Below are 24,839 nucleotides of genomic sequence, written 5' to 3' on the forward strand. Positions count from 1 at the left end.
GAATTCCATTCCCCTAAGTGTTTCTCCCCCAGCATATTGATCATTATGAGGTTTGGTCTGACCTGGCCTGGCCTGGCCTGGCCTGGGGAGGAAGGTTGGCCCACTGGTTGGGGCACTAGTCTGGGTCTTGGAAGACTTGGGTTTAATTCTTTGCCCTGCCATGGCCTTCCTGTGTGACTTGGACTAGTCACGTTGTGTCTCTGTTCTTCAGTTCTCTACTCATGGGGATATTGCGAGGATAAATACATTACAGACAGTGTAGAACAGGGGTGAGCAAACTTTTTGGCCTGAGGGCTGCAACTGGCTATGGAAATTGTATGGTGGGCCAGGAATGCCTTGCAGGGGAGGGGGACTCTATGGGGTGTAGCGGAGGAGGGGTGACTCTATAAGGGATGTTACCGAGGTGGGGGTAGGGGAAACTCCTGGGGTGTGGTGCCGGGCGGGGTGTCTCTACAGGGGCTGTACCGGGGACTCCTAGGGGCCATGTCGGCAGAGGCACCAAGGTGGCTGTACCAGGCACCACCATGGGCAGAGGCACCCTAGCTGGGACGAGGGTGGAGCCGTAGGAGACCGGGAAGGGACTGGGCATGCTGCTGCGTAGGGAGGGGCTGCCAGATAGGGGTGAGGTTCTGATCCTGGAAACAGTGCGGTGAATTCGTGCCTGGGCAGTATGACTTTGTGTGTGCTGAAAGATGCTGGAATTGTGAGTTGGGGGCTGGGGAGCGCCAGGCGGGCAGAGCGGGGCAAGTCCCCGACCCCGCTCCCCGGCGGGAGCTCGAGGGCCGGATAAAAACGTCTGACGGGCCGGAAGTGGCCCGCAGGTGTGTAGGGTAATGAAGGCCATATAAGAGCCATAGATAAAATATGTGTCCACCACTGCTATTATCACAAATCCTGTCCTCAGATGCATGTGCGGAAGTCCTGTTGATATGTGTCAAAAGCAGATCGGGCCATTGTTCTTGCCTTGTTTTCTTCACATGCCCCTACCTTAATTGTTGGGTTATTGCCCTTTGGAACAAAAACCTATAGCCATGCTACTTTAGCGTTCAGAAAACTCTTTTAGAGTCTCTGCCCTTCTGTTTTAGAAACCACCATCCCGAAAAAGATGCAGACGAAGTACTGCAGTCATGCTCACCTACGGCATGATCGTGTGATGTGCTTAGCATCATGTTGCAGGAGGCTCTAGCCAGATTGGGCCCGCAGTGCAGAGAGGAGCCTAAAAGGAGAAGTACGGTACTTGGCCGGCTTCTGAGAGGTGTGAGTGGTGCAAACTGAGGAAAGGACTATGGCCCCAGTCCTGCAAAGGGAACTATGTAGGTGGAACATGGAGTTCCACTGAAGTTCAGGATCCACCCATGCAGAGTCAATGGCAGGATCGGAGCCTGCAATGACTGTTAATGTGCCAGAGCCTGCTCCCATTAAAGTCAATGGCTGCTTTGTCACTGATTTCAATAGGAGAAGGAGCAAGTCCATTATTCATATATTCCACTCTGAAAAACATTGAGGCATATGTTCTCAGTGCGCAGGATTGGGCACCAGGAACCTCTGAGTTCTAATCCTAGCTCTGAAACTGACTCGCTCTAGGGCACAGGGCAAGTCCCTTAACTTCTCTGGGTCTAGTTTCCCCCTCTGTAAAATGGGGATGAGAACACTGGCCTACCTCACAGGCATGCCTGAGGGTTCAGTAGTGTTTGTGTTTGAAGATGCAAAGCGTTGCCCAGCATACGTGCTAACATACCGTTAATCCTATATTTGAACAGAAGTGTTATCATTTGTTATTTTGTCTGGTAAATAACAAAGTCTGGTAGGCTGTTCTTCCTCCATCTCTAAAGTGGGCATAATATTTGCCGTACATCACAGGGCTATGTGAAACTTAATTCATCCTAACCTACAAGGCTCTTCATAACCTCACTTCCAGCCATCTCTCTGTTCCCATTTCCCCCTAGACTCCTCCCAGTCATCACTCCTTACATCTCCTAAGCCTACTCTTGGCAGATGAGAGCAAGGAGGCGGTATCTTATATAGGGTGCAGTATGAGAGAAGGCTTGAAGCCAAGTTCCTTGACCTTCTTAAATCCCTCCTTGTACACTCTCCTCCAAGCAACTCCTCGTCATGAATAACTTCCACTCCCTCCTCCTCCAGAAATTTTCTCCTGGGTTCCTTTGCCTTGTTTTATTTAGACTGTTCGCTCTCTGCAGCAGGAAATCTTTATGTGGGCACTCTGTAAATGTACTGCATTGTGTACTGCAAGTGGCCAGACTGTGATTTGCTTGCCCACGTTAAGTGGCCCCTTTCTTTTGGAGTAGCCTCATTGTCTTCAGTGGGATTAACTGCAGAGTAAAGTACTACTCAACATGAATAGTTATGGCAGAACCTGGCCTTAAACTTCTCAGTACTCATGAGAAAACCCTGTGCTTTTAAACCCAACACCGCAGGTCAACTTTATAAATATCATGAGCAATGATTTTTGCATTACTATGGGCATTTTGTTTTGAAAATTCAAAAGCTTCTTTACATGAAAAAGATTAAGGTCATGGGGTTTAAAATTCAGTGTTAAGCATTTGCAAATGAAAGCTACCAGCATAGACATAATTCTCCAGACTTTCATGTAGTAAATGTGCCTTTTTAAGTTTCAGTGATTTAAAAAAAACAACCCACAAGCATTTGAATAAATGTTCAACCTCCATCTTCCACAGGAACTCGAGATATAGTAGCTAACAGTTTTAAATGCAAATAAGGCTCAGTTCTTTTGTGTGTGCTCTAATTCCTAGCTCTTTTAGTTTCTCTCCGTTATTGTGGTCTCTTTGCTCCTTGAGACAGAAGGGCAAGTGGCTCCCTCTGACTCTGACAACTGTGATGCTTCATTAGTCAGGCTGTAGGAGGTATGGTGACAGCTGTCTAGCTCTCATCCCTCTCCTGGAGATTTAGCATATCAGCTCGGTGACACATGGCCCTCGATTTGAGTTGCTTCCTGAAATCTTCCATTTGATAGCACAATGCCGCAGAGCTGGCAACTTATAAATGTACATTTGAGCAATTGTGCAACACTGTCTTGTTTTTCTTCACATTACCAAAAGTTCTTTTGACGGGAAGCTGATGATCCTGTGGCCTGACTGTCTTTTTTTATATTTTTTTTATGTGTTTGTTTTTGTTTTCAGTCCTCTAATCTCCATCGGAAGATGATGAGCTAACTCTGCATTCGGATTCACAGTTTTCTTTCAATAAATACACTTTAAAACTTTCTGGTTTGGCCTGCTAATATGAGACCTGAGTTTGGGAGGTAGGGAACAAGTCGAGATAGTCTCAGCTCCCAAAATAAATAGTGAGCATTACACAGAATTGGGCCTGGGGATGTTGTGAAGGCCAAGACTATAACAGGGTTAAAAAAAGAACTAGATATGTTCATGGAGGATAGGTCCATCAATGGCTATTAGCAAAGATTGTCAGGGATGCAACCCCATGCTCTGAATGTCTCTAGCTTCTGTTTGCCAGAAGCAGGGAGTGGATGACAGGGGATGGATCACTTGATCGTCTCCTGTTCTGTTCATTCGCTCTGAAGCACCTGGCATTGGCCACTGTCGGAAGACAGAATACTGGGCTAAATGGACCTTTGGTCTGACCCAGTACAGATGTTCTTATGTTGGCCAAGGGATTCTAGGTACCATGAATGACCGTGGAGTCCTACATGTTGGCAACACGCACAGTTTTTGGTCTTATTACATTTAGCTGTATGACTTTTTTTTTTTTTTCCAGCTCCTGAAGTGCTGGCCCAGAAACCCTACAGCAAAGCGGTGGATTGTTGGTCTATTGGGGTAATTGCATACATTTTGTAAGTATCTGTTAATTTTATAACTATCGGATCTGTAGCACATACTCACCTGTGTATATTCTTCCTCTGATCAAGGGAATCTCATCCCAATTGTCTGAGCCCACAGCAGTTGGAATCCTGGACAAGCCCCATCTGATGTGAAAGCTGCCATGTTGGCCCCCACACTAGGGACTGAACCACAGGCCTCCAGAGCTAAAAGTGAGAGCAGTTACAGCTTGAGCTGAAGAGCTAAGGCTCTTTAGGTGGCACTGTAACTGACTCACATACTCTGCTGATCAGGCACGGGGGGACCTGTAACACACTCACCAGGGAGTTACAGTAGCACATTTTCAAAGATGATTTGTGATGTGGCCAGAAAGTGAAAGGATATGGGAGTCAAGACGGAAAGAGTCTGGGAACCCCTGGGCACAGGGACATGGTGATGCAGTGGTACATTCCTGCTGTCTAGGTAGCTGTGCCTATAACAGTGCTGGGGATCAATGGGCAGCAGCTGAAACCTGCTGTGTGTGTGTATGAACGTGTGAGGTCAACCTCTAGTGGTTGGCCTACAGGGAAGAGAAGGCACCTGCTGCTTATGATGTCTATGGGAGATTCCCTTCAGCTCAAGTGAGGAATGCCGAATTATAAATGTCAGCATTCTGGGCCCAGCTCCCTGTGTGTGTATGTGGGTTAGATAGGAATTGTGTATGTTGTCTGCAGCATTAGATTCTTTACATCAATTGGCATTTGTACCATGTGTGGTTCCTTGAAACATGTTTAGGCTGCTGCAATAGGCTGGCTCAGATAGGCCAGCCAGGGCAGAGCTAACATGACAAACTTGTTCTCTTTGTACACTGAAGCAGGGAACAGCCCTGTTGCTACTAAATATAACAGAAGCCAAGTTAGACCTGTTGATGCTTATATTTCCAGTGATGATATTTTTTCATTTTATACAAATGTCACAGTCAAACAAGTCTGCAGCAAAAGCGACTGAAGTGCCACAGCATCAAATTGTTCCTACTTTGTTCCTTTTCCCTTTGTGTAAACATTGGATGGCTTGTCAACATGAATAACTTTTGCATAATGCAGCACAGCTGTTTTTGTCTACACGCCATTTAACTGCTGCATTATCCATTGCTGCACAGTGCATATTGTTTGTCTGTCAACTGCATTTTCTTTTAGTCCTGAGTATAAATTTTATGACTTGTTTTCCCCAGTGCCACCCAAATGGTTGTTTACTTCTTCTTTTTTTAAGTATATTGCACGGTTTTTCTTTAACAACACCACAATCCTGAATACTGTCAGATTTCTGACTCGTTCGCTGTTCTGCTTGAGTGTCTGCAATGTTCTCCTCTGAAAACGTCACCGACTGCTGGATTTGCCTCAGAGCAAGTTTTAACAACAGAAGGAGGCAAAAGAATTTTGCAGAGAGAATCAAAGCTATTGGCACTGCTAAATCCTTAGAGCCAAATCCTGCCTTGTGCAGTCTCAGGAGCACTGAAGGAGCAGACCTATTCTGGGGCAGGATGGACATATATTAAATAGGGCTGTCAAGCGATTAAAAAAATTAATCACAATTAATCGCACTGTTAAAAAATAATAGAATACCATTTATTTAAATATTTTGGATGTTTTCTACATTTTCTAATATATTGATTTCAATTACAACACAGAATACAAAGTGTACAGTGCTCACTTTATATTTATTTTTTATTACAAATATTTGCGCTGTAAAAAACAAAAGAAATAGTATTTTTCAATTCACCACATACAAGTACCGTAGTGCAATCTCTTTATCATGGAAGTTGAACTTACAAATGTAGAATTATGTACAAAAAAAACCTGCTGTCGGTTATTCAAAAATAAAACAATGTAAAATTTTAGAGCCTGCAAGTCCACTCAGTCCTACTTCTTGTTCAGCCAATCACTCACACAAACAAATCTGTTTACATTTGCAGGAGATAATGCTGCCTACTTCTTGTTTACAATGTCACCTGAAAGTGAGAACAGGCTTTCACATGGCACTGTTGTAGCCAGGGTTGCAAGATATTTACGTGCAAGATCCGCTAAAGATTCATATGTCCCTTTATGCTTCAACCACCATTCCAGAGGACATACGTCCATGCTGATGATTAGGGCCCTACCAAATTCACGGTCCATTTTGATCAATTTCATGGTCATAGGCTTTTAAAAATAGTAAATTTCATTATTTCAGCTATTTAAATCTGAAATCTCATGGTGTTGTAATTATAGGGGTCCTGTCACAAAAGGAGCTGTGGGGAGGTTGAAAGATTATTATGGGGGGGGGGTTGTGGTACTGTTACCCTTACTTCTGCGCTGCTGCTGGCAGCGGCGCTGCCTCCAGAGCTGGGGAGCTGGAGAGTGGCGGCTGCTGGTTGGGAGCATGGTATGGTATTGCCAACCTTATTTCTGCGCTGCTGCCTGCAGAGCTGGGCCCTCAGTCAGCAGCTGCCACTCTCCGGCCACCCAGCTCTGAAGGCAGCAGCACAGAAGGAGGGGTGACATGGTATGGTATTGCCACCCTTATTTCTGTGCTGCTGCTGGCGGGGCGCTGCCTTCAGAGCTGGACATCCGGCCAACAGTCGCCACTCTCCGGCCACCAAGCTCTGAAGGCAGCGCAGAAGTAAGGGTGGCAATACCGCGACCCCCCCTAAAATAACCTTGTGACCACCCTGCAACTCCCTCTTGGGCAGGACCCCCAATTTGAGAAACACTGGTCTCCCCCATGAAATCTGTATAATATAGGGTAAAAGCACCTAAAAGACCAGATTTCATAGGGGGAGACCAGATTTCACGGTCCATGACGCATTTTTCATGGCCGTGCATTTGATAGGGCCCTACTGATGATGGGTTCTGCTCGATAACGATCCAAAGTAGTGCGGACCGACACATGTTCACTTTCTCTCATCTGAGTCAGATGCCACCAGCAGAAGGTTGATTTTATTTTTTGGTGGTTCGTGTTCTGTAGTGTCTGCATCGGAGTGTTGCTCTTTTAAGACTTCTGAAAGCATGCTCCACACCTCATCCCTCTGAGATTTTGGAAGGCACTTCAGATTCTTAAACCTTGGGTCCAGTGCTGTAGCTATCTTTAGAAATCTCACATTGGTACCTTTTTTGTGTTTTGTCAAATCTGCAGTGAAAGTGTTCTTAAAATGAAAAACATGTGCTGTGTCATCATCCGAGACAGCTATAACATGAAATGTATGGCAGAATGCAGGTAAAACAGCAGGAGACATACCATTCTCCCCCAAGGAGTTCAGTCAAAAATTTAATTAACACATTGTTTTTTAACGAGAGTCATCAGCATGGAATATGTCCTCTGGAATGGTGGTCGAAGCATGAAGGGGCATATGAATGTTTAGCATATCTGGCACATAATTACCTTGCAATGCCAGCTACAAAAGTGCCTTGCGAATACCTGTTCTCACTTTCTGGTGACATTGTAAATGAGAAGCAAGCACATTATCTCCCATAACTGTAAACAAACTTGTTTGTCTTAGCGATTGGCTGAACAAGCAGTAGGACTGAGTGGACTTGTAGGTGCTAAAGTTTTACATTGTTTTGTTTTTGAGTGCAGTTATGTCGCACAAAAAATCTACGCTTGTAAGTTGCATTTTCACGATAAAGAGATTTCACTACAGTACTTGTCTGAGGTGAATTGAAAAATACTATTTATTTTGTTTACATTATTATTTTTATTACAAATATTTGCACTGTAAAATGATAAAGTGAGCACTATACACTTTGTATTCTGTGTTGTAATTGAAATAAAGATATTTGAAAATAAATTTCAATTGGTATTCTATTGCTTAACAGTGAGATTAAAATTGCGATTAATCGCGCTAAATTTTTTAAATTGTGATTAATTTTTTTGAGTTAATTGTGTGAGTTAACTGCCATTAAGCAACAGCCCTAATATTATATAATTCAGAGATCCCTGGGGACTCTAGTACTCCTTTAAAAAGGAGTGGTGTTCACTGCCCTCAAGACCTGCCATCTAACAGCTGCAAATATGGGGCTGCAGGGCCCAAGGCACGTTGCTGAGTGAAGCACTCCTTCTCATGTGTTTTCCTGAAGCTTTGAATCTTAGGTTAGCAATAGCAAGGTTTTTCTGTCCATTTCTAAGTCAAGTCCTCAGTCCTGCCTACGCTAAGCATGGTACTTCAGCCTGGCTCAGAGGCTAGATGGTAGAGAACAGCAGGCCAGAGGCTTGGCCACTACTAGCTTCTCTTTCCCGGTTACAGTTCAGTGTAAAGTTTTTACCATAGAAATACTTGTGTTGATACGGCTACACACAAGCAGGCCTGGCTAGTGCTGCCTGGTTATGCAGAGATAAAATTAGTCCATGTTCTATCCATGTCCTCAGCTCCATTCAGCCATGGCACATGCAACCCAATGCTTTTTGCTGCTGTTTCACTAGTTGCTTTTACACTCCCTAATATCCCTGTTTTATAATTAGCTGTGTCTGAAGGCAGGAGCTGAGCTCATGAAGATGATCAACAGTGTACTCCCCCAGCACTTGGTTAAGAAATACGTCCTCCCAGCGATCTGTGTGTAACTATCAGTTGAAAGGTTTCAGTCCTACCCTTGAGACGTGGCTCAAGCAATGTTACCAGTTTACACTGTTTTCACACCAGTGAAACTGTTTTCTCCTGGCATCAATGCAACAGTATCTCCTATTTGTTTTCAAAATCAATTTGTGCTTGTGTTTTTCAAAAAAGATACACATACTGCTCTGAAGTCTTAAAATTCCACCTACCCTATCGGGAATTTCCTGCCCAGCAGGGTGAAATCCATTGAATAACAATGAGGTCCTATAAGAAGAGGTGGAATTTTAAGGCTTCTGGATTAGATATCTAATAGAAATATAATTTTACTCTATACATTAAAAAGTTTAATAATAACAATGATTTGCCACACCATTACTCCGACATCCCATCTCCAGTAATACCCAATACCTGATGCTTTGAAAGAAAGTGGAAGCCCCTGTGATGGACTTAGCCAATGGTACATGTTCGGTGAAAAAGAGAATGGGATTCCCTCCCAGTCTTCATAGTAAATAGCCCTGCAGGCTTTTTGATACCACATTGATGGAAACAGTATTAGTGCCTAGATTGGATGAAGAGAGAGTGACCAGTTTAGGATCTTCAGGTAAGATGATAATTGGCCTGAGATGAGTGACTGCATTTGACTTTATACTTGTATTATTCGCTAACACTTCCAAAATAACTCTCTCAACTAGGCAGAGAATGCTACTGTATCTAGACTGGCTAAAAAGTTCCAGTGGGTGAAGGTGAAGCCAATACCTGCTTAACAAACCAGGCTGTTAGTTCCAATCATTGTGTGTGTTGAGGGGGGGTCAGATTCAAAGTAATTTCTGTGCAGAACAGAAAATATTTACCAGAGCTTACTTCCGCTTAGCATGTCACTGTTGTTGTATTTAAAAAGATGGCAGTTTAGGGGAACCCAATTCAGAAGCAGGGCATAAATGTTTTTAAAATATTGTTACTGTTAGTGCTTTAACTACATCCAAACAGAAACACACACTCTCCCAGGATAGTCTTGAGCTAATGACATTGAGAAAACAAGCTATTTCTTATGCACTGCTATTTTTGATGATATTTGGCTATATAATAGATCATAAGCACACAGAAAAATGTAACCCTGATACGTGAAGATGTCTTAGGAAATACTTCCCTTCTTTCAGTGCCAGCCACTAATGCTTTTTTAAAAATCACATCCAGATTTCAGCATCTGCAGCAATGGAGTTTTATTTTATCAAAAACTCATTTTATATAAAAAGTCATTACTCACAAGAACTAATTTTAGCAGCTTGAAACTTCCTGTTATTCCAGTTGTAACATTTTCCAGTTTGAAATAGCTTCATTGTTGGGCTCCGTTTCCCACTGGCGACAAGGCAGTTTTGGTATGTGTTCAGTTTACTAGAAAAAAGAGTGAGAGACTTTATCAAATTCCTATCCCATGGGTTTGGACCTACATGGACAAGCTCATGAATGCCAGGTGGATAAAATTCTGGTCCCTCAGATTCCTGTACGTGGCGAAGATTAAGTTAATGGAAGCAAAAAATAGAAAATTGCATTATAAAGTTGAAAAGAGTCATGGGCTGCAGCACGTTCTGCTTGAGCCTCTGATTATTTATATTTAACAAATCATTGATAGAGTAGCATCGTTACTGTTTTACTATTATTATTTGTTAAGCAACAGTGATCTGTAGAAGGCAGTCCCCTTCCCAAAGACTGTGCCATCCCTGTTGTTGGGTTGGTTTTTACTTCGATGTAGATGTGCATGAAATGATACTAATAAACATTATATAACACTTTATCTTGAAATTTTCCCAAAGTACAGTACAAAATGTAACAGCCTGATATACAGGAAATAATTCCCACTACCACTGAGACAAAGCCCCCCACAGGGAGAATTGTGGCAGGTTTAGCAGTACCAAGCGTCGCTACCCAATAGCTTAGGAGAGGAAATGAGCAACAACATCCATTCGACACTGCAGGGGGAATTAATGAAAGCAGAATGTGGTTACCCATGTCGGGACTGGCCAGGATGCCAGAGTTAAACCCTGGGAAAATACAATCCAAAATCCGTCCTTCGGTAGCTTCATTATCCTTGTTAATGTGCTCAGTGTTCTCCATATTGTTGTGCCCTGGAGAGCCGTACAGTTCAATCAGAGGTGGTAGTGTCAGCCAGAACGAGTGTCTCTGCTCAAAATGAGAAAAATACATATATTCCAACAATAAGTAACACTTGGACAACTTCCCATGCAGGGCATTGCTTCAAAGTCAGACCTGTCTGCCCCAGGCCTTACCTCTACCCATTACAGAGTGTAAAAGGGAACATTCACCCCCACTGCTGCCTTGGGGACAGGCATGAGTGCAGCAGGTGGTTACCCCTTTTCAGTTATAGTCCTGTCCTTCAGCTTCTCCAAGGGCTTCAGGGCTTTCACCTTATTATGGGCATTTTGCAGGTCTGGGCCCTTGAACAGTTAGGGTCTTCCCCAGCTGGACTCTACTGAAGTAAAGACTTCTGTTGATGCCCTGTCTTTTGGGAGTGGCTAGGGGAGGCTGGGTCCACCCTCTCCCCTGGGCTCCAGTCCAGGGCCCAATGGTGGGCAGCTATGTCCTGCACATTAGGATGCTATGCAGCTGCCCCCTGGACCACTTCCTACCCAAATTGCCCTTCTGCTCATGGAGTAAATTACAGAATCACAAATAACGTCTCGGACCTTCCCAAGTCTCTCCTTTGTAGGTCCGATCAGGTCTGTTTTCCCAAGTCTCAGGCCACAAGAGCTCCTGGGAAGTACTTCCCCAGAACTCAGAGCAGAGTTCTGCTCCCTTCCACTGCCTACTCTCCTCCAAGCTGCTCTGCTTCCCCTTTTAAGTCCCGTCTCCAGCTTGTACAGACTTTGCAGGTATGGCTGGGCGGGGCCACCTGGGCCCATTGCTGCTCCTTAACCCCTTATTCTCTAGTGTGGGGTTTGTGCACCCCTCACACAGAGATTTCAACATGTGCTATTATATCAATAAAGAGTGTGCATGATTTACCCTGGTACGTCCTGCACTGATTGCAAGCTATACACTGGCAATATGCATGTGATGTGTAGAGCCTCTCCTGTAAGTGGAATCACAACCATTATGCAGTGGGAACTTGTGTAGCTTGTTTTGCTTTGCTTTGGTAAGGAAATAAGTACATTAAGCAGGCCCCTACAGCACTTTCCCTAGAACATCAGAAAACATGGTTCTCTTTTGCAAGTCTGGCCGTTTTTCTCTTATTAGCATCCCATTTTATTATTTGGTTACAGGGTGGGAGTACATTTGGGGAAGGGTGGGAATGGTAGGCACAGAGAAAACATAAGAAACAGCCAGTTGCTATTTCTGACGTGGCAAGACCCTTAAATAGTCCTTAAAGTGCTCAAGAAAATGATGACAGCTAACAGTTGATTGAAACTCCCCCAGGGCGAACTAGGATTTTCCCACTGGAGAGAGATTGTGTATTTTATTTCGACTATTCGCATAACTAAAGAAATATAGCAAAACCTTCTGAAAGTGAGGTCATTTTTTTCCACACAGGATCTTCACAATGGGCCAAATCTAAGTCTCAAGGATTTTGGCTAAGTAAGGATCAAGTAAAAACTAGGTAAGGACCCTGGAATTTGGCCCAGAAAGTGGAATTCCACTACAACTCACTGCCATCACAAATTGCATGTGGGATGACTTCGGGACTCTGAGCAGGGTCCTTTCCCATTTTGCCTTGCAAAGCCAGTCCATGCTCTGTGTGAAATCCAGACTCATCTCCCTTCCTGGGCTCTGGCTCTGGCTCTGTTAAACAGATTAACAATAAGATGACATAAAATTCTACTCACACGTTCTCTCCATGCTTGGCTTCTCCTGAGGTTCCTCTCTCAGGGCTGCCCTGCCCACACCCTATATCATCTTTCCCTAGAAAATTGCTGCTATCTCGGATATATCAAGATAGAGGTACTGAACCATCTGGCTCAGTTTGTTGGCAGAACCCACTTATTCCTAACACTTATGGGGTGTTTCAGTTGAACACATGCAGGCTCTTCCCTATGTTCAGCATTAACAGAGTTTCACTCTATGCCAGTTCACCTATTAGCATGTTCTGTTGCATTGCCCATGGTAGGAGACCTTGGAAAAGTGTTAATATCAGGGATAGTTAATAATAGCTAATCAGCTGGAGCAAGAGCTTGTTCTTGTACTGTGATGAGAGGAACATGCAAATATCTGAATGGAGTGGGGAAATGACTCTCTTAGTTCTGGACTTGTCTGCAGAGCTGACCATATGCAGAGAGTGGAGCACATTCTTGTTGGGGATGGTGCAGTGCAGGCCCTCCTGAAGGAGCTCTGGAAGGGACTGGTCCTGCTGAGGGAGAATCTCTCCTTGCGCTCTTTCTTGGGCATATGCTTCTGTATGGCTCCCTAGCACAGGGCAGTATTTAACTGCCACCATCTGTCCCTGCAATTACCTGAAGGCGGAACATTTTTTCAGCCATAAACCTCTGTAAACCTAACTTAGCTCTTGTACCTCGGCCAAAGTAATCAGTATACTGTACACTTTAAATGAGTTATTGCTCTTGCTAGAGCCGCCTGACAGGACATGCACATGCCTGTTCACTGGAACAGGAAGGAGCGTGCAGACCACAAGAGCCAGGGTTTGTAATTTCCTCAGGACCTTTTTTGTTTGTTTTTTAAGGAGGATACTGGGAAATGCAGGAGAGGGGCCAAGCGCTATGGAGCCTCTTTTATCTAGATCACGGGATAAGAGCCCACCTAAGGAAAGAGAGAGAGATTTCGACCACCCTGTAGACTGGTTAAAACAAAAAGTTAAATAAATAAAAATAGTGAAAAAAATACAATTGTTGAAATTTATATCAATAATTTTATGTAACAGTTATGTACATTTTATTTAAATAAGCAGCTCTGCTCTCTGCAGCACAGAAATACAATTCGGTATAACCCACAGGTAGCAAATGAGCCATTCGTACGTTTATATTTCCCTCCCAGTCATTCCCTGTCCTTACAGATCTTCACTCTTCAGTCCCAATATTCCAATAACGTGGGCGAAACACCTTTCAGGATGTGGGCCTGAGGCTCCTCAGTGCCCAAGTCTCTTCAGCCCTTTTGAAAATGTCACCCTCAGTGCGCCAAGGTGGGTGAGGTAATATCTTTTATTGGACCAACTTCTGTAGGTGAGAGAGACAACAGAAGTTGGTCCAATAAAAGATATTACCTCAGCCACCTTGCCTCTCTAATATCCTTGAACCAACATGGCTACAACTACACTGCTTACCAGTACTGTGTAGCCTGCAAAGTGAGCAGCACTCTCCCACTCTGGCATGGAAAGGCTACAGAGTAGAGATCACAGAGAGAGAGAGGCTAGAATTCTAGCCAGTTTCCGTTCTGTGTGTAAAGCTTTCACTACTACCCTTTGCTGAAGAGCGAAACTGGGTAGGTTCCTTTGTATCAAGATCTCTACACCTGAAGGTAGCTGCACAGGCAAGATAACCATAATGGTATTATTCAGGATGAATAGCTTCCTCTCCGTGTCCATATCGTGGGGGCATGGGGCATGATCAGTCCCTGTGACTGTGGGCTCTGAGCGTAGATAGTTGCCATAATAATGTAGGTTACGTTAACATTCTTAAGCAGTCATAAACTATGGAGCTTTATCCCAGTTGTCTGAATTATTTTTATTTTATGTTTTCATTGATCAGGCATGTGGCATGTTATGTCTTGTTTAGATGCATAGACAGACTGTTGTGATCATCTAGTCTGACCTCCTGCATAATACAAGCCATAGAATTTCACTCAGTGATTCCTGCATGGAGCCCAATAACTTGTGGCTGAGTTAGAGCATGTCTTCTAGAAACACTTCCAATCTTGATTTAAATGTAAGTGCTTGGCTGGTGTGAAAACATCTTATCAGCCTTTGATGAGAGCACTTGCCCAAATGGGACACCTGTCAGCAGCAGAGTACGTCGGCTTTGAAAGATAAAAGGCCAGATTTCAACCTCAGTTATACCACAGTAAATCCAGAGTAACACTACAAATTCCTGTGGAGTTACTCCAGATTTATTCTGTTGTATCTTAGATCAGGATCTGGCCCAGTATATAAAATCTATCGGTAAAGCAGACTGAATCTTCAGAGTTAACAAAATATTGATAATTTTACTCTGTGTGTTAAGTGGGTTCAAATAACCTTAAGGGCAGGAAGCTGGCTCTGTGTTATAAATAACGCTGCTATTTTATATTTTACAGATTTTTTTTCTCTCACTCCTGTTGGTGCTACAGAGTAATGTTTCAGCTAAATCCTTAGTCTGTTTACAATGGCTGGCTCTCTTGAATTAAATACTTTATTTAGGTTAATCATCCTGGGGGTTAAGAAAACCTTATGAAAGTATTATACGAGTTCTGTATCAGACAGGTGTGTGAAAGAACAATTCACATCGGGGCCTAAAGAGAAGTGTAACCGGGGTGCTTGAATTCTCATCACTTTTTTATGAGCTGCCGCCCTGTCAAGATTTGCTCCATTGTGGGATGGGCAGGAGTAAAGCCAACTTGTTGTGGTCTTCTCTTTCTCCTTAAGATATCGGCAGCTTGGGCCAGCAAGTCAGAAGCAAATTCTTTCTCTGGGAAGGGTAGAAGAGTAATGCTGTGATAGTTGCAGTAGTCTCATTTGCTGCCTTTGTTTCCAAAGCGGGAAAATAATGCCTTTTTGCCAGTCGGATGGACTGAATCTGTTCTCCAGATGATATTGAACAGTGTGTGCAGCCATTAGCAACAGCTGATCTATCACTTTTTAACCATTCTGCAGGAATTCCACAGACTCCTGCCTCCTTATTTCCCTTATACTTCTTTACAACGCTGTGGAGTTTGTCGATAGTGAATTCACCAGGATCATTTTGTGTGTAATGGGTCAATTCATCAGCAGCCTTAATGTCAGGGTGCAAAGAAATTGGAGGTGCATTTCAAGTTCACTCCTGGATGCCTTGCACTCCGCTTTTGTATTGATTAGCTGGCCAGAACTGGAGTAGACCACTCTGAGTGAATTACATTTCTCCTCAGTGAGGTCGCGCAAGTGTTTATATTAGGAGGCAACATTGTTTCTGGCAGAAGCTGTGACAATCAGGTTCCAGACACCCCCAGGGGGTCTGAACTACAAAGAATAAGCACTTGAATCAACTGATTGTATACAATATCATTGTACTATAAAAGTGTATCAAGTAAGGTCTTTTATGAAAGCCAGTGACACACTGATGATTAATATAATTGTGAAGTGCATGTATTAACACTATATGAGGAATTATGAATAGTCATTGATATTATGCTTTAAAGTGTGTGACCAAACAAAGGGAGAAACAGGTTTTCTTCCAGACGGGAGGGAAGGCAGCTATCTCCCTGTCACCAATGAAATAAAGCATTGTAGAACCAAAACAATGGGCGCCCCATTTACACAAGAGTCAACAGGAGGACGGGAAGTCCGTAGGAGGAGAAGAAGAGCAGGGAGTCATCCTGACCCTGGGGGCAAAATAATGAGTTTGGGGAAATATAAGGAAAAGCAAAAAGCCGTGTTGGTATCTGTCATTTGGGGACAAAGGGAGCAACACCCTCTGATTCTGTGAACAGTGGGTCCTTCTGGCTTGAAGGCTGAGGATGCTGGTAGCTTGATGTAATGAGAAAGTTGCTTAGGCCAAGATTGTAGCTTGCTAAAGTTATGTTTCAGTTACTAGACAGCATGTTATTTTTGTAACCAGATCTGTCTCTTTTTCTCTTGCTTAGTATCACTTAAATCTGCATTCTTTAGTATTACTATAAACCATCTCAGTGCTGTTATATTAAAGTAAAGTGTGGGTCCTCAGCTACTCTGACAGGCTGGGTTGCACATGGCCTCTTTGGAGGCAGCATACTTAATAATTTCTGTGAATGACCAGTGAGAGGGACTGGACACTGCAGAGAGACACCTCTTGGGACCTGGGGTTCACGGAATGATACTTGCAAGGCAAGGTTCAGACTGGCAGAGTTTCAAGGAGTTTGCTGGTGAGGCAGACAAACCAGTTGGCAAGGAGCTGTCACACCCTGTAAGCTCCAGCAAAGCTCTCTCTTGCTGAGGCGGCGTGGTAATACAGTGGCTTACCGTTCTGGGCTCCCTGCGAAAAGCATCACAGAAGCTTCCTCAAGTGTGATGGCTTTGATTTCCACAAAAGGTTTGCAGTCAGCATCTATTGCTTTATTACAAGCACCTTGTAGCTTACAATATGTGACCACACATTACTTCTCAAATGAGCCATGCAATGCTTTTCAGTGATGGTTAAGTGATTAACAGAGATCCAGGGCTTCTTGGGCGCTGTGTTTGGGGTCCAGTGATGGTCCTAGTGGCATTGATTGTGTGGGATCTGAAGTCCTTTCAGGCAGGTTCAGCATCAGTACACTCTGGCAGGGTCTCAGACCTGTTCAAGATTTCAACTGCACAGCGATTTTGAATGCTATCGATTTTTAGGTTCGATAAATCAAATTTTGGTAACCCAATCCTTGCTTTGCCTGTGCTTTTTAGTCTAAGACAAATTTGCAGAGACTACTTTATGTTCTTCAGTGGCAAATGGATAGTTTTCAATTACAAGAGATTATCATGTAATCAAACATCTTCTTTGTTGGGCCGTCGTTACTCTGCCAAGTAAATGGGTGAATTTGCGTCCTGTGAAACCAGGTGTTCATAATGCCAAGCTCATGAAAAACACACAACTGTAAAAAGTGTTCACCATCCAGGGTAACAGGCCCAATAATGTTTTTCCATGCTTTACTCAAATTATCAACAATAGCCTTAAATTCACCCAGAAGAGTGACGACGTCATCATTCAAGATGGTTCACAGAAGATTGCTGAGTTGACTGTAGATCTCTGTCTTGTCTTCATCAGAAGCTTCGTTGGTTGGAGCATAGCAAAGAATAATTGTCCATCTTCCACGCTTACGCTGGTGCTGGGCTTTGAGTAGGTGACTGGACATTGGTTCAGACGAAGAGATCAGTTTGCATATATGACGTTTAAGGAGGAGACCCACTCCTTCCTTTCTCGTGCCCTGAGCACCTGACTGCGTAAGATGATAGTTGCCTGTTCTTTCTTCCCCTCTATCTTTAAGGTGGGTTTCAGTGAGGCCAATGATTGGCATCTTTAACCTGGACATTTTTCTAATGAGCAGCTTCTTTGAGCCTTCCTTATTAAGGGTTAACACTTTTTCTGTTCAATACATAAAAGACCCCTACTTGTGAGATTAATTTTTAATATATCATAAATCACATTGATCTGAGGCAAACAGATTCATTACTTTCATAGCAGTTGCTAGCCCGTCCGACCCTAGGCCTGGGTCCCGTGGGAAAAGGTGAGAACCCCGGGGTGGGCTCCACCCAGTCTGGCAGGGTTGATGTTGCTCTGTACAGTGCATTTAGCACAGGAGGTTAGACTGCCTACCAATGAGATGTGGCGGTACGGTTGAAGCAACAAGTGCAATACCAAAACTGAAGCTGCTCAGATGAACACCTCTCCCACCTCAACCACTCTGACAGGGAGTCACTCTGGTTGGTCTTGAAACTCATAGTCCTCCCTGACAAGCTGTGTAGAAAGTTCCTTCTCTTGCATGACTCCTCAAGCTGCATTCTTGTAACTGGGAAGAGAACTGCTTTCTTCCGAATTAGGTTGGATGTTCGACAGAGTTGCATTGCCGCCCCAGAACTCTGCAATAAGCCACGTGCTTGAACAGACACTAAGTACATGCATTTTAGGCATGCGTCTTGATGATAAGCCAGTGACATAGCGCTAGTCGTCAAAGCAATGCACAAGCTGACTTTTGTGCTTAAAGCCCCAGAAAGCTCAGCTGCAAAAGTCAGCCTGAAAATGATTTGGGGGCAAAACCAAAATTCTTCCTGTCAGTCATTCTGAATGCACTGCAGGCTCTAGCATCTTAGTGGGCAACCTCCCAGTCGAGATTGTTGGTGATTTCACCTCCCTCGGCTCTGTTGTTGGTAACATGGGCTTCATCGAGAAAGAACTTGAAGACATCACTGCAAAAGCAGCGTCAGTAATGGGGTGCTTCATCGAGAATGTCTTCTGCCAATTGAACACCCTGATAAGGAGAGAGACAAAACTGCGGATATATAATGCTTTGGTGGTCAGTATCCTGATCGATGGGACTGAAACATGGCCCCCACTGTCAAGATTAAAAAGATTCATTCAGTATCATTCAGATTAAGCATCTTTGAATGATTGAAAACATTGAATGGTAGAAATTCAAGCCAAATGAAGATATCTGTTTTCTAACTAAACAGGTCCTGTACTCTCAAACAGATACCCAGTGCTCTCTAAGGTGGTATGGTCTTTTGTTCCAAATGCCTACCAACTTCTCTGCTATAATCATCTTCAACTTTGACCCAATGAATGCAGGATGGAAAAGCCCTCCTCAAACACAGTGGCCGGACAGCGTCAATAAACACCTGTCTCTCATAGGTGTAACATGCCAGATTTGACACAGGACAGAACATTATGGAAGCACATGGCCCCTACATGTGCTATGAGCATTGGCCTGCTAAACCCAGGGTTGTGAGTTCAATCCTTGAGGGGGCCACTTAGGGATCTGGGGCAAAATCAGTACTTGGTCCTGCTAGTGAAGGCAGGGGCCTGGACTTGATGACCTTTCGGGGTCCCTTCCAGCTCTATGAGATAGGTATATCTCCATATATACACTGCTCAAGTGACAGCATGAGAACTAACCTAACCTAAAGATAAGTGATGAAGATTGGTGCAACTCAGTGCAGACATAGTAATTGGAACAGAGCAGATAGAAAGGTCCTGTGTTACTGTGAGCAAAAGCACAATTCTCTTAAATGCTGGATCAATCTCTAAAGTACATTTGTCATTTTACAATTGTGGTGTTCACTCCTGTATGTAAAACAAGACAGCTGGGGAAAATCTTTGAATGCTTTAATTAAAATGCCACTGCTCATCTGGTCTAACTATACAGACAATGTTTTATGTATGCTAACATTCTAGTTATCTTAGCGCTAAGCTTCCAAAATGTCTAGCTATAAATACATAGGGCCAGGAGATTTGCCTAAGTCAAGATAAAACAAGGATTCCAGGATTGGATCTTTTTTTTGTTATATGGATGCAAAAGATCAAGCATTAAATTATTTGTAGTTCTTTGTCAAATATACCTTGTTAGCATCTAGATACCACGAGGGCTGGAGCTAGATAAATATGCTAGGTACATAGGGGGAGAGATGATATGACACCTACAAGAAATTAGCCAACTAATAATGGGTAGGTTGAGAGGTAGTTGGGTAGAGCTAGAATGTATTTATTTAATTTTAAATGTATATATAAAATTATCTATATTTTGAGTGTATTCACCCTCCCTTGCCCTTTATCAGTATATTACTTTCCCCCTTAAATTGTAAGATCTTTGGGGCAGAGACTGTGTGGGCAAACAGTGCCTAGTGCATTGTGGGTACTACCCAAATCCAAATAATAATGATTGATAAGTACAGCTTTTCTTTAGCAGTGATTCAGAAGTTTTATTTTCTGTGGGACATTAAGAGTAAGATGGGATGGATGGGCAAGGAACCTTCCCCTCATAGCTAGTGCCTCTGGCGCAAAAGGGAGGGCGCATCTGCACTACAGCTGGGTACATGAATGGCAGCTCGTGGAGATGTATCCACACTAGCTGTCCTCTAGTTAGCTTGCTAAAAATACCAGTGAGGACGCCACGGCACAGGCTTCAGCGTGGGCTGCCCACACAAATATATGCCCAGGAGGGCCGAGCAGTCTTATGCAGCCGGCACTGAAGCCTGCGCCTCCACCCCCGCACTGCTGTTTTTAGCGAGCTAACTAGAAGATAGCTAGTGCGGGTGTGTCTACACGAGCTGCCACTCACGCCCCTGGCTGTAATGCAGATGTACCAGAGAGTGCTCAGGGCTAGTCCTGATGCTGCCCCTACCTTGCCCCAGCCAGCAGAGCTTGTTACAGGAGCCATGCTTCCTTTGTGCGCTCCAGAGTTCCAAGAGTAGGGGATGCCTGCCAGCCTAGGGAGCCTCTGCACTGTCACCAGATCGGAGCTGTCTGGGCCCTAAACCACTGGAAGGAAGTCGATTTAAATTGTGTGTGGACCGTTTTGGGGGCCAGAGACTTCAGAAGGGCTAAGGAAGGCTATGGAGAAAGGTCCCAGCTGTGATAGAGGCTGTGCCGGGGGTTCTGATCTCTCTCTGCAACATGGAGCAGCACTCCATGAAAACTTCCCTCCCTCATAGGGGCAGGGATGGATGAGGGGATCATGGCTATTGTGTCTGATCCTATGGGTCCATTGGCCAAATGCCCCCTGAAAATGTAGCCGGGGGTTGGGGTGGAGCACAGATGCCTCTGCAACTCTGAGGCTGTGCTGGGGTTTCCATGGAGAATTCCTGCATAAAGCCCATCTTCATTTGTGCTTCGCACAAGGGTCAGGATTGGGCCTTCAGCAATCAGGACTCTGTGTGTAGCTGCAACAAGGCACTTGCTCCTGACCAAAGAGAGCATCTATTAGAGAAGCACGTGGGAAGCTTGAATGGTGCCATGTATTTCAGTCATGATTCACGAATATGAATTCCTCCTCCTCATTTGTTACCTTCTCCCCAGAAAGCGATTAAAGTGCTTCACATCCCCTGATCTGTTTTGTTTATTAGGCTCTGTGGATATCCTCCATTTTATGATGAAAATGACTCCAAGCTCTTTGAGCAGATTCTTAAGGCGGAATATGAATTTGACTCTCCATATTGGGATGACATCTCGGACTCTGGTAAGGAGCTCATTTAATTGCAATAGCCACGTCTTGCACATTCCTTCATATTACTGACGTCTAACATGCATACTTTCCAAGGGTGAAATTTGGATCTCCATAGTATGCCTAACTCCTATTAACTTGAGGTCAGAGGGAAGTATATGTTCAACTGAGGGCAGGATTTTAACCCAAATATTTTTTAAGCATCATGGGAAATTATTTTTATGAGAGCCTCAAATTAAGTCCTGTCTCCTCCCAGCATCAGGCATAAAGCACCCAAACTTGACTTGTAGAGAAGACCATGAAATGAGAATTAGTATTCAGCCCCAAGAAAACAACATACTTTCATTTTTCCAGCACATCCGAATAAAATGCACATTTTCATCTGTCTCCAATAATAGAAAACAAAATAATTCAGCTTTTTTTCCTGAATGGGTATTGCTGGCCAGATCGACGAATCTGTGCAGTGTAAACAGGAAAGAAGCAAACCCAGGAAATCAATGGCTTCCAAATGAAAATGGCTAAAACAACAAGGAAAGAAAAATCCCATCAATCCCCTGGGAAGGGAGGGCATGCGGTCTAATAGTTACAGTACTAGGCTGGGAGTCAGACGTTCTGGATTGATCTGCCAGACTTGCTGTTTAACCCAGGCATGTTATTAAGGTCTGTGTACACTGGAGTTGGAGGTATAATTTCCAGCTCGGACAGATGTACATGTGCTATTTCTGATCAAATTAGCATGTTAAAAATATCCGTGCATCTGGCACAGCACAGGTGGCAGGGTGGGCTAGCCACCCAATTGTGTACTGGAGTCCCAGGCTGGATTGTGCTTGGGGCAGCTAACAACTTCCTAGTACTACAAAATTTCATACTGTGCACATCTGGTGCCCAGATACCATGGTGATGGTAGAAATCCAGCCAGAGGAAGATTTAGGGAATTTAGGATCACAAAGCTGAAAGTCAGTGGGACTTTTCCTGAGAAATCCCGAGAGTGCTTTTGGGAATCTCCCCCAAATAGATCAGATTAACCCCAGGAGGCTAAATCAAGCCACTTCATTCCAAGTTTGGCTTCATAGCCAGGCACTTAGGTCACATTTTTCAGGCTGCCCCAGACACCTTTGATGTCCTCCCTTCAGTGGTCTTCTCTCCATTGAAAAATCTCCTCAACACACACTGCTTCAAGCCCACGTGAGCTGATCACAGTCACCACCTATCTTTCTTATATTTAACAGCAGCCAAACCATTAACAGAACCACCCAGATGTGACTTGACTGAAACGAGTAATCACAGGCTCTGTAACCCTCCTTCTTCTTCTCCCCATCCCCTCCCTACTTTTGGTCACCCTCACTCATGGCGTCACATTTAAAATGTAACACACAAATCCTTTGGGGCCAGTGACTGTGTCTTCTGTGAAGCCGCTAGCTTACTTCTGGGGAGGCCTATTAAATAATGATTAAATGGTTAAAATAGGAATGTGGAACCTTCATTATCTGTCTGACCTCCCTAATACAGAGTTGGAATGCTCAGTCTGTGCGCTCAAACTTGATAATTGACTCCTGTGTCTTTATTATTATTATTATTATTGATCTTGCCTATTGGGTTAGTCTTATGAATGGCACACTTCATTTTGATGAGGGTCCTGTCTGAGTGGGCGGGAGAAGGGGAAGAAAGTCATTGTGTCATACCAGTGTCATTAAGACGAACCTTTAAATACCACTGTGTGTCCTTGCTTCTCCAGGCCTCAGCCCAATTGCTTTTGCTTATTTTATTTTATTTTTTACAGCTAAAGATTTTATTCGGAATTTGATGGAGAAAGACCCTAACAAAAGATATACCTGTGAGCAAGCAGCCCGGCACCCATGGTAAGCAACTAACACATGACTTCTGTTGCAGTGACCTCAAGAAATGAGACTTTTCTTTTATTTGGGGGGAAGGGGGGGGGGAGGGGGAATGTTTGCTCCACCGTGCCGTATACTAGCCTTTGCTGAGTAACTTATTGCTGCAACCCCTGTCTTTGGCCCCTAGTTCTCCCTGCTTGTTCCATTGTATCTGAAATTAGGCTCTGAACCTGCAAAAACTTTTAGCTTGCCAGCAGTCCCATTGAAATCCTTGAATAATTAGTTAATTGCTGCTCTCAGTTACTTATACTGCTGCAGTGGGGTTGCATCAGCATGAATCAATGCAGAATTTGGCCATTTTGCTAAAACTCAGATTGAAGTCAATGGGATGTGATTAAAGTTAGCCATCTGCTTACTTCTATGGCCCTCATCCAAGTAGCGTCTGAGCGCCTAACAGCTACTGAAAGACTTTACCTCACAACACCCTGGTGAGACAGGGAGATATCATCCACAATTCACAGGCACAGCGTAGACTAATGATATGTCTACACTGCTTAAAAAAAGGTATGTTCTTAACTGGAGTTCGCTAATCCGTGTTAAAATACAGACACAATTTGGCTAGCAGCTGAAGTTCAACCCAAGACGACTCCTCAAGTGACTATGTCTTCACTGCTATTTTAACCGAAGATAAGATCACACTTTTTTTGGCAGTGTAGACATACAACTAAGTGACTTGCCCAAGATCATGCAAGAAGTCTGTAGCAGAAGCAGGAATTGAACCTACATTTCCTGAGTATTAGGCCAGTGCCCTATTCATTAGGACAGTGGTTTTCAAGAGGGGTATGTGAGCTCTCGTCAGGGCGTACACAAGATAAATCCTGTAGTGGCAGACAACACACTTTATTTAATCAGACTTGGCAATCTAATCATAGGTATAGTATGACCCTATCTCAGATGGGGGTATGTGGTAGACTTCATTATTTCGAAAGGGGTACGCAGCCTGAAAACCACTGCACTAGGCCATCATTCTAAGCACTCAGGGGATCAGGGTTTTCGATACAAGTCCTTTAGGGCAGGCATGCTTGTGCTGAGAGATGCTGCTTTTGGGGATTGTACAATAATGACAATAATTGCAATGGAAAGGATACTGGAATCAATGACAGTAGAAATCCTTTTCCACTCAGGAACATCACAGCTACTGAAAATATCATGTTATCAGAGGGGTAGCCATGTTAGTCTGGAACTGTAAAAGCAGCAAAGAGTCCTGTGGCACCTTATAGACTAACAGACATATTGGAGCATGAGCTTTCGTGGGTGAATACCCACTTTGTCGGATGCATGTAGTGGAAATTTCCAGAGGCAGGTATAAATAATATGCAAGCAAGAGTGAGTCAGGCTAGAGATAACGAGGTTAGTTCAATCAGGGAGGGTGAGGCCCTCTTCTAGCAGTTGAGGTATGAACACCAAGGGAGGAGAAACTGCTTTTGTAGTTGGCTAGCCATTCACAGTCTTTGTTTAATCCTGAGCTGACGATGTCAAATTTGCAGATGAACTGAAGCTCAGCAGTTTCTCTTTGAAGTCTGGTCCTGAAAATATCATGGCATTCTGTGGTTTCATAAGGTTGGATGGAACACTGACCAATGTGTTTCCTCAGCACCTGAAGTTCATCCTTCATGTACCCTTAGCCATTTATAAAGTTGCTGAGCTTGAACAATAATAAGTTCAGTAGCTTGATTTACTGCAATACTTGTCCTGTGGGGGGATTGGAGCACAATGGGCCAAGTTCTGCACTCAGTCACATTGGACGACCCCACTGCAGCAGTGTAC

At 43.9% G+C, this 24,839-nt stretch overlaps 1 protein-coding gene across 1 annotated transcript in view; it reads left to right on the forward strand.

The window, feature by feature from the left end:
- Positions 1 to 24,839, forward strand: part of CAMK1D (calcium/calmodulin dependent protein kinase ID) — a 336,718-nt gene that overhangs the window by 297,244 nt on the left and 14,635 nt on the right. The window contains exons 6-8 of the mRNA XM_026648638.2: positions 3,754 to 3,829; positions 21,080 to 21,192; positions 22,958 to 23,036. Of these exons, the coding sequence (XP_026504423.1) occupies positions 3,754 to 3,829; positions 21,080 to 21,192; positions 22,958 to 23,036 (268 nt within the window). The remainder of the gene's footprint in view (positions 1 to 3,753; positions 3,830 to 21,079; positions 21,193 to 22,957; positions 23,037 to 24,839) is intronic.

The sequence above is a fragment of the Terrapene carolina genome, unplaced genomic scaffold (genome assembly GCF_002925995.2).
Source record: "Terrapene carolina triunguis isolate 2854851 unplaced genomic scaffold, T_m_triunguis-2.0 Scaffold68, whole genome shotgun sequence".
Lineage (NCBI taxonomy): Eukaryota > Metazoa > Chordata > Testudines > Emydidae > Terrapene > Terrapene triunguis.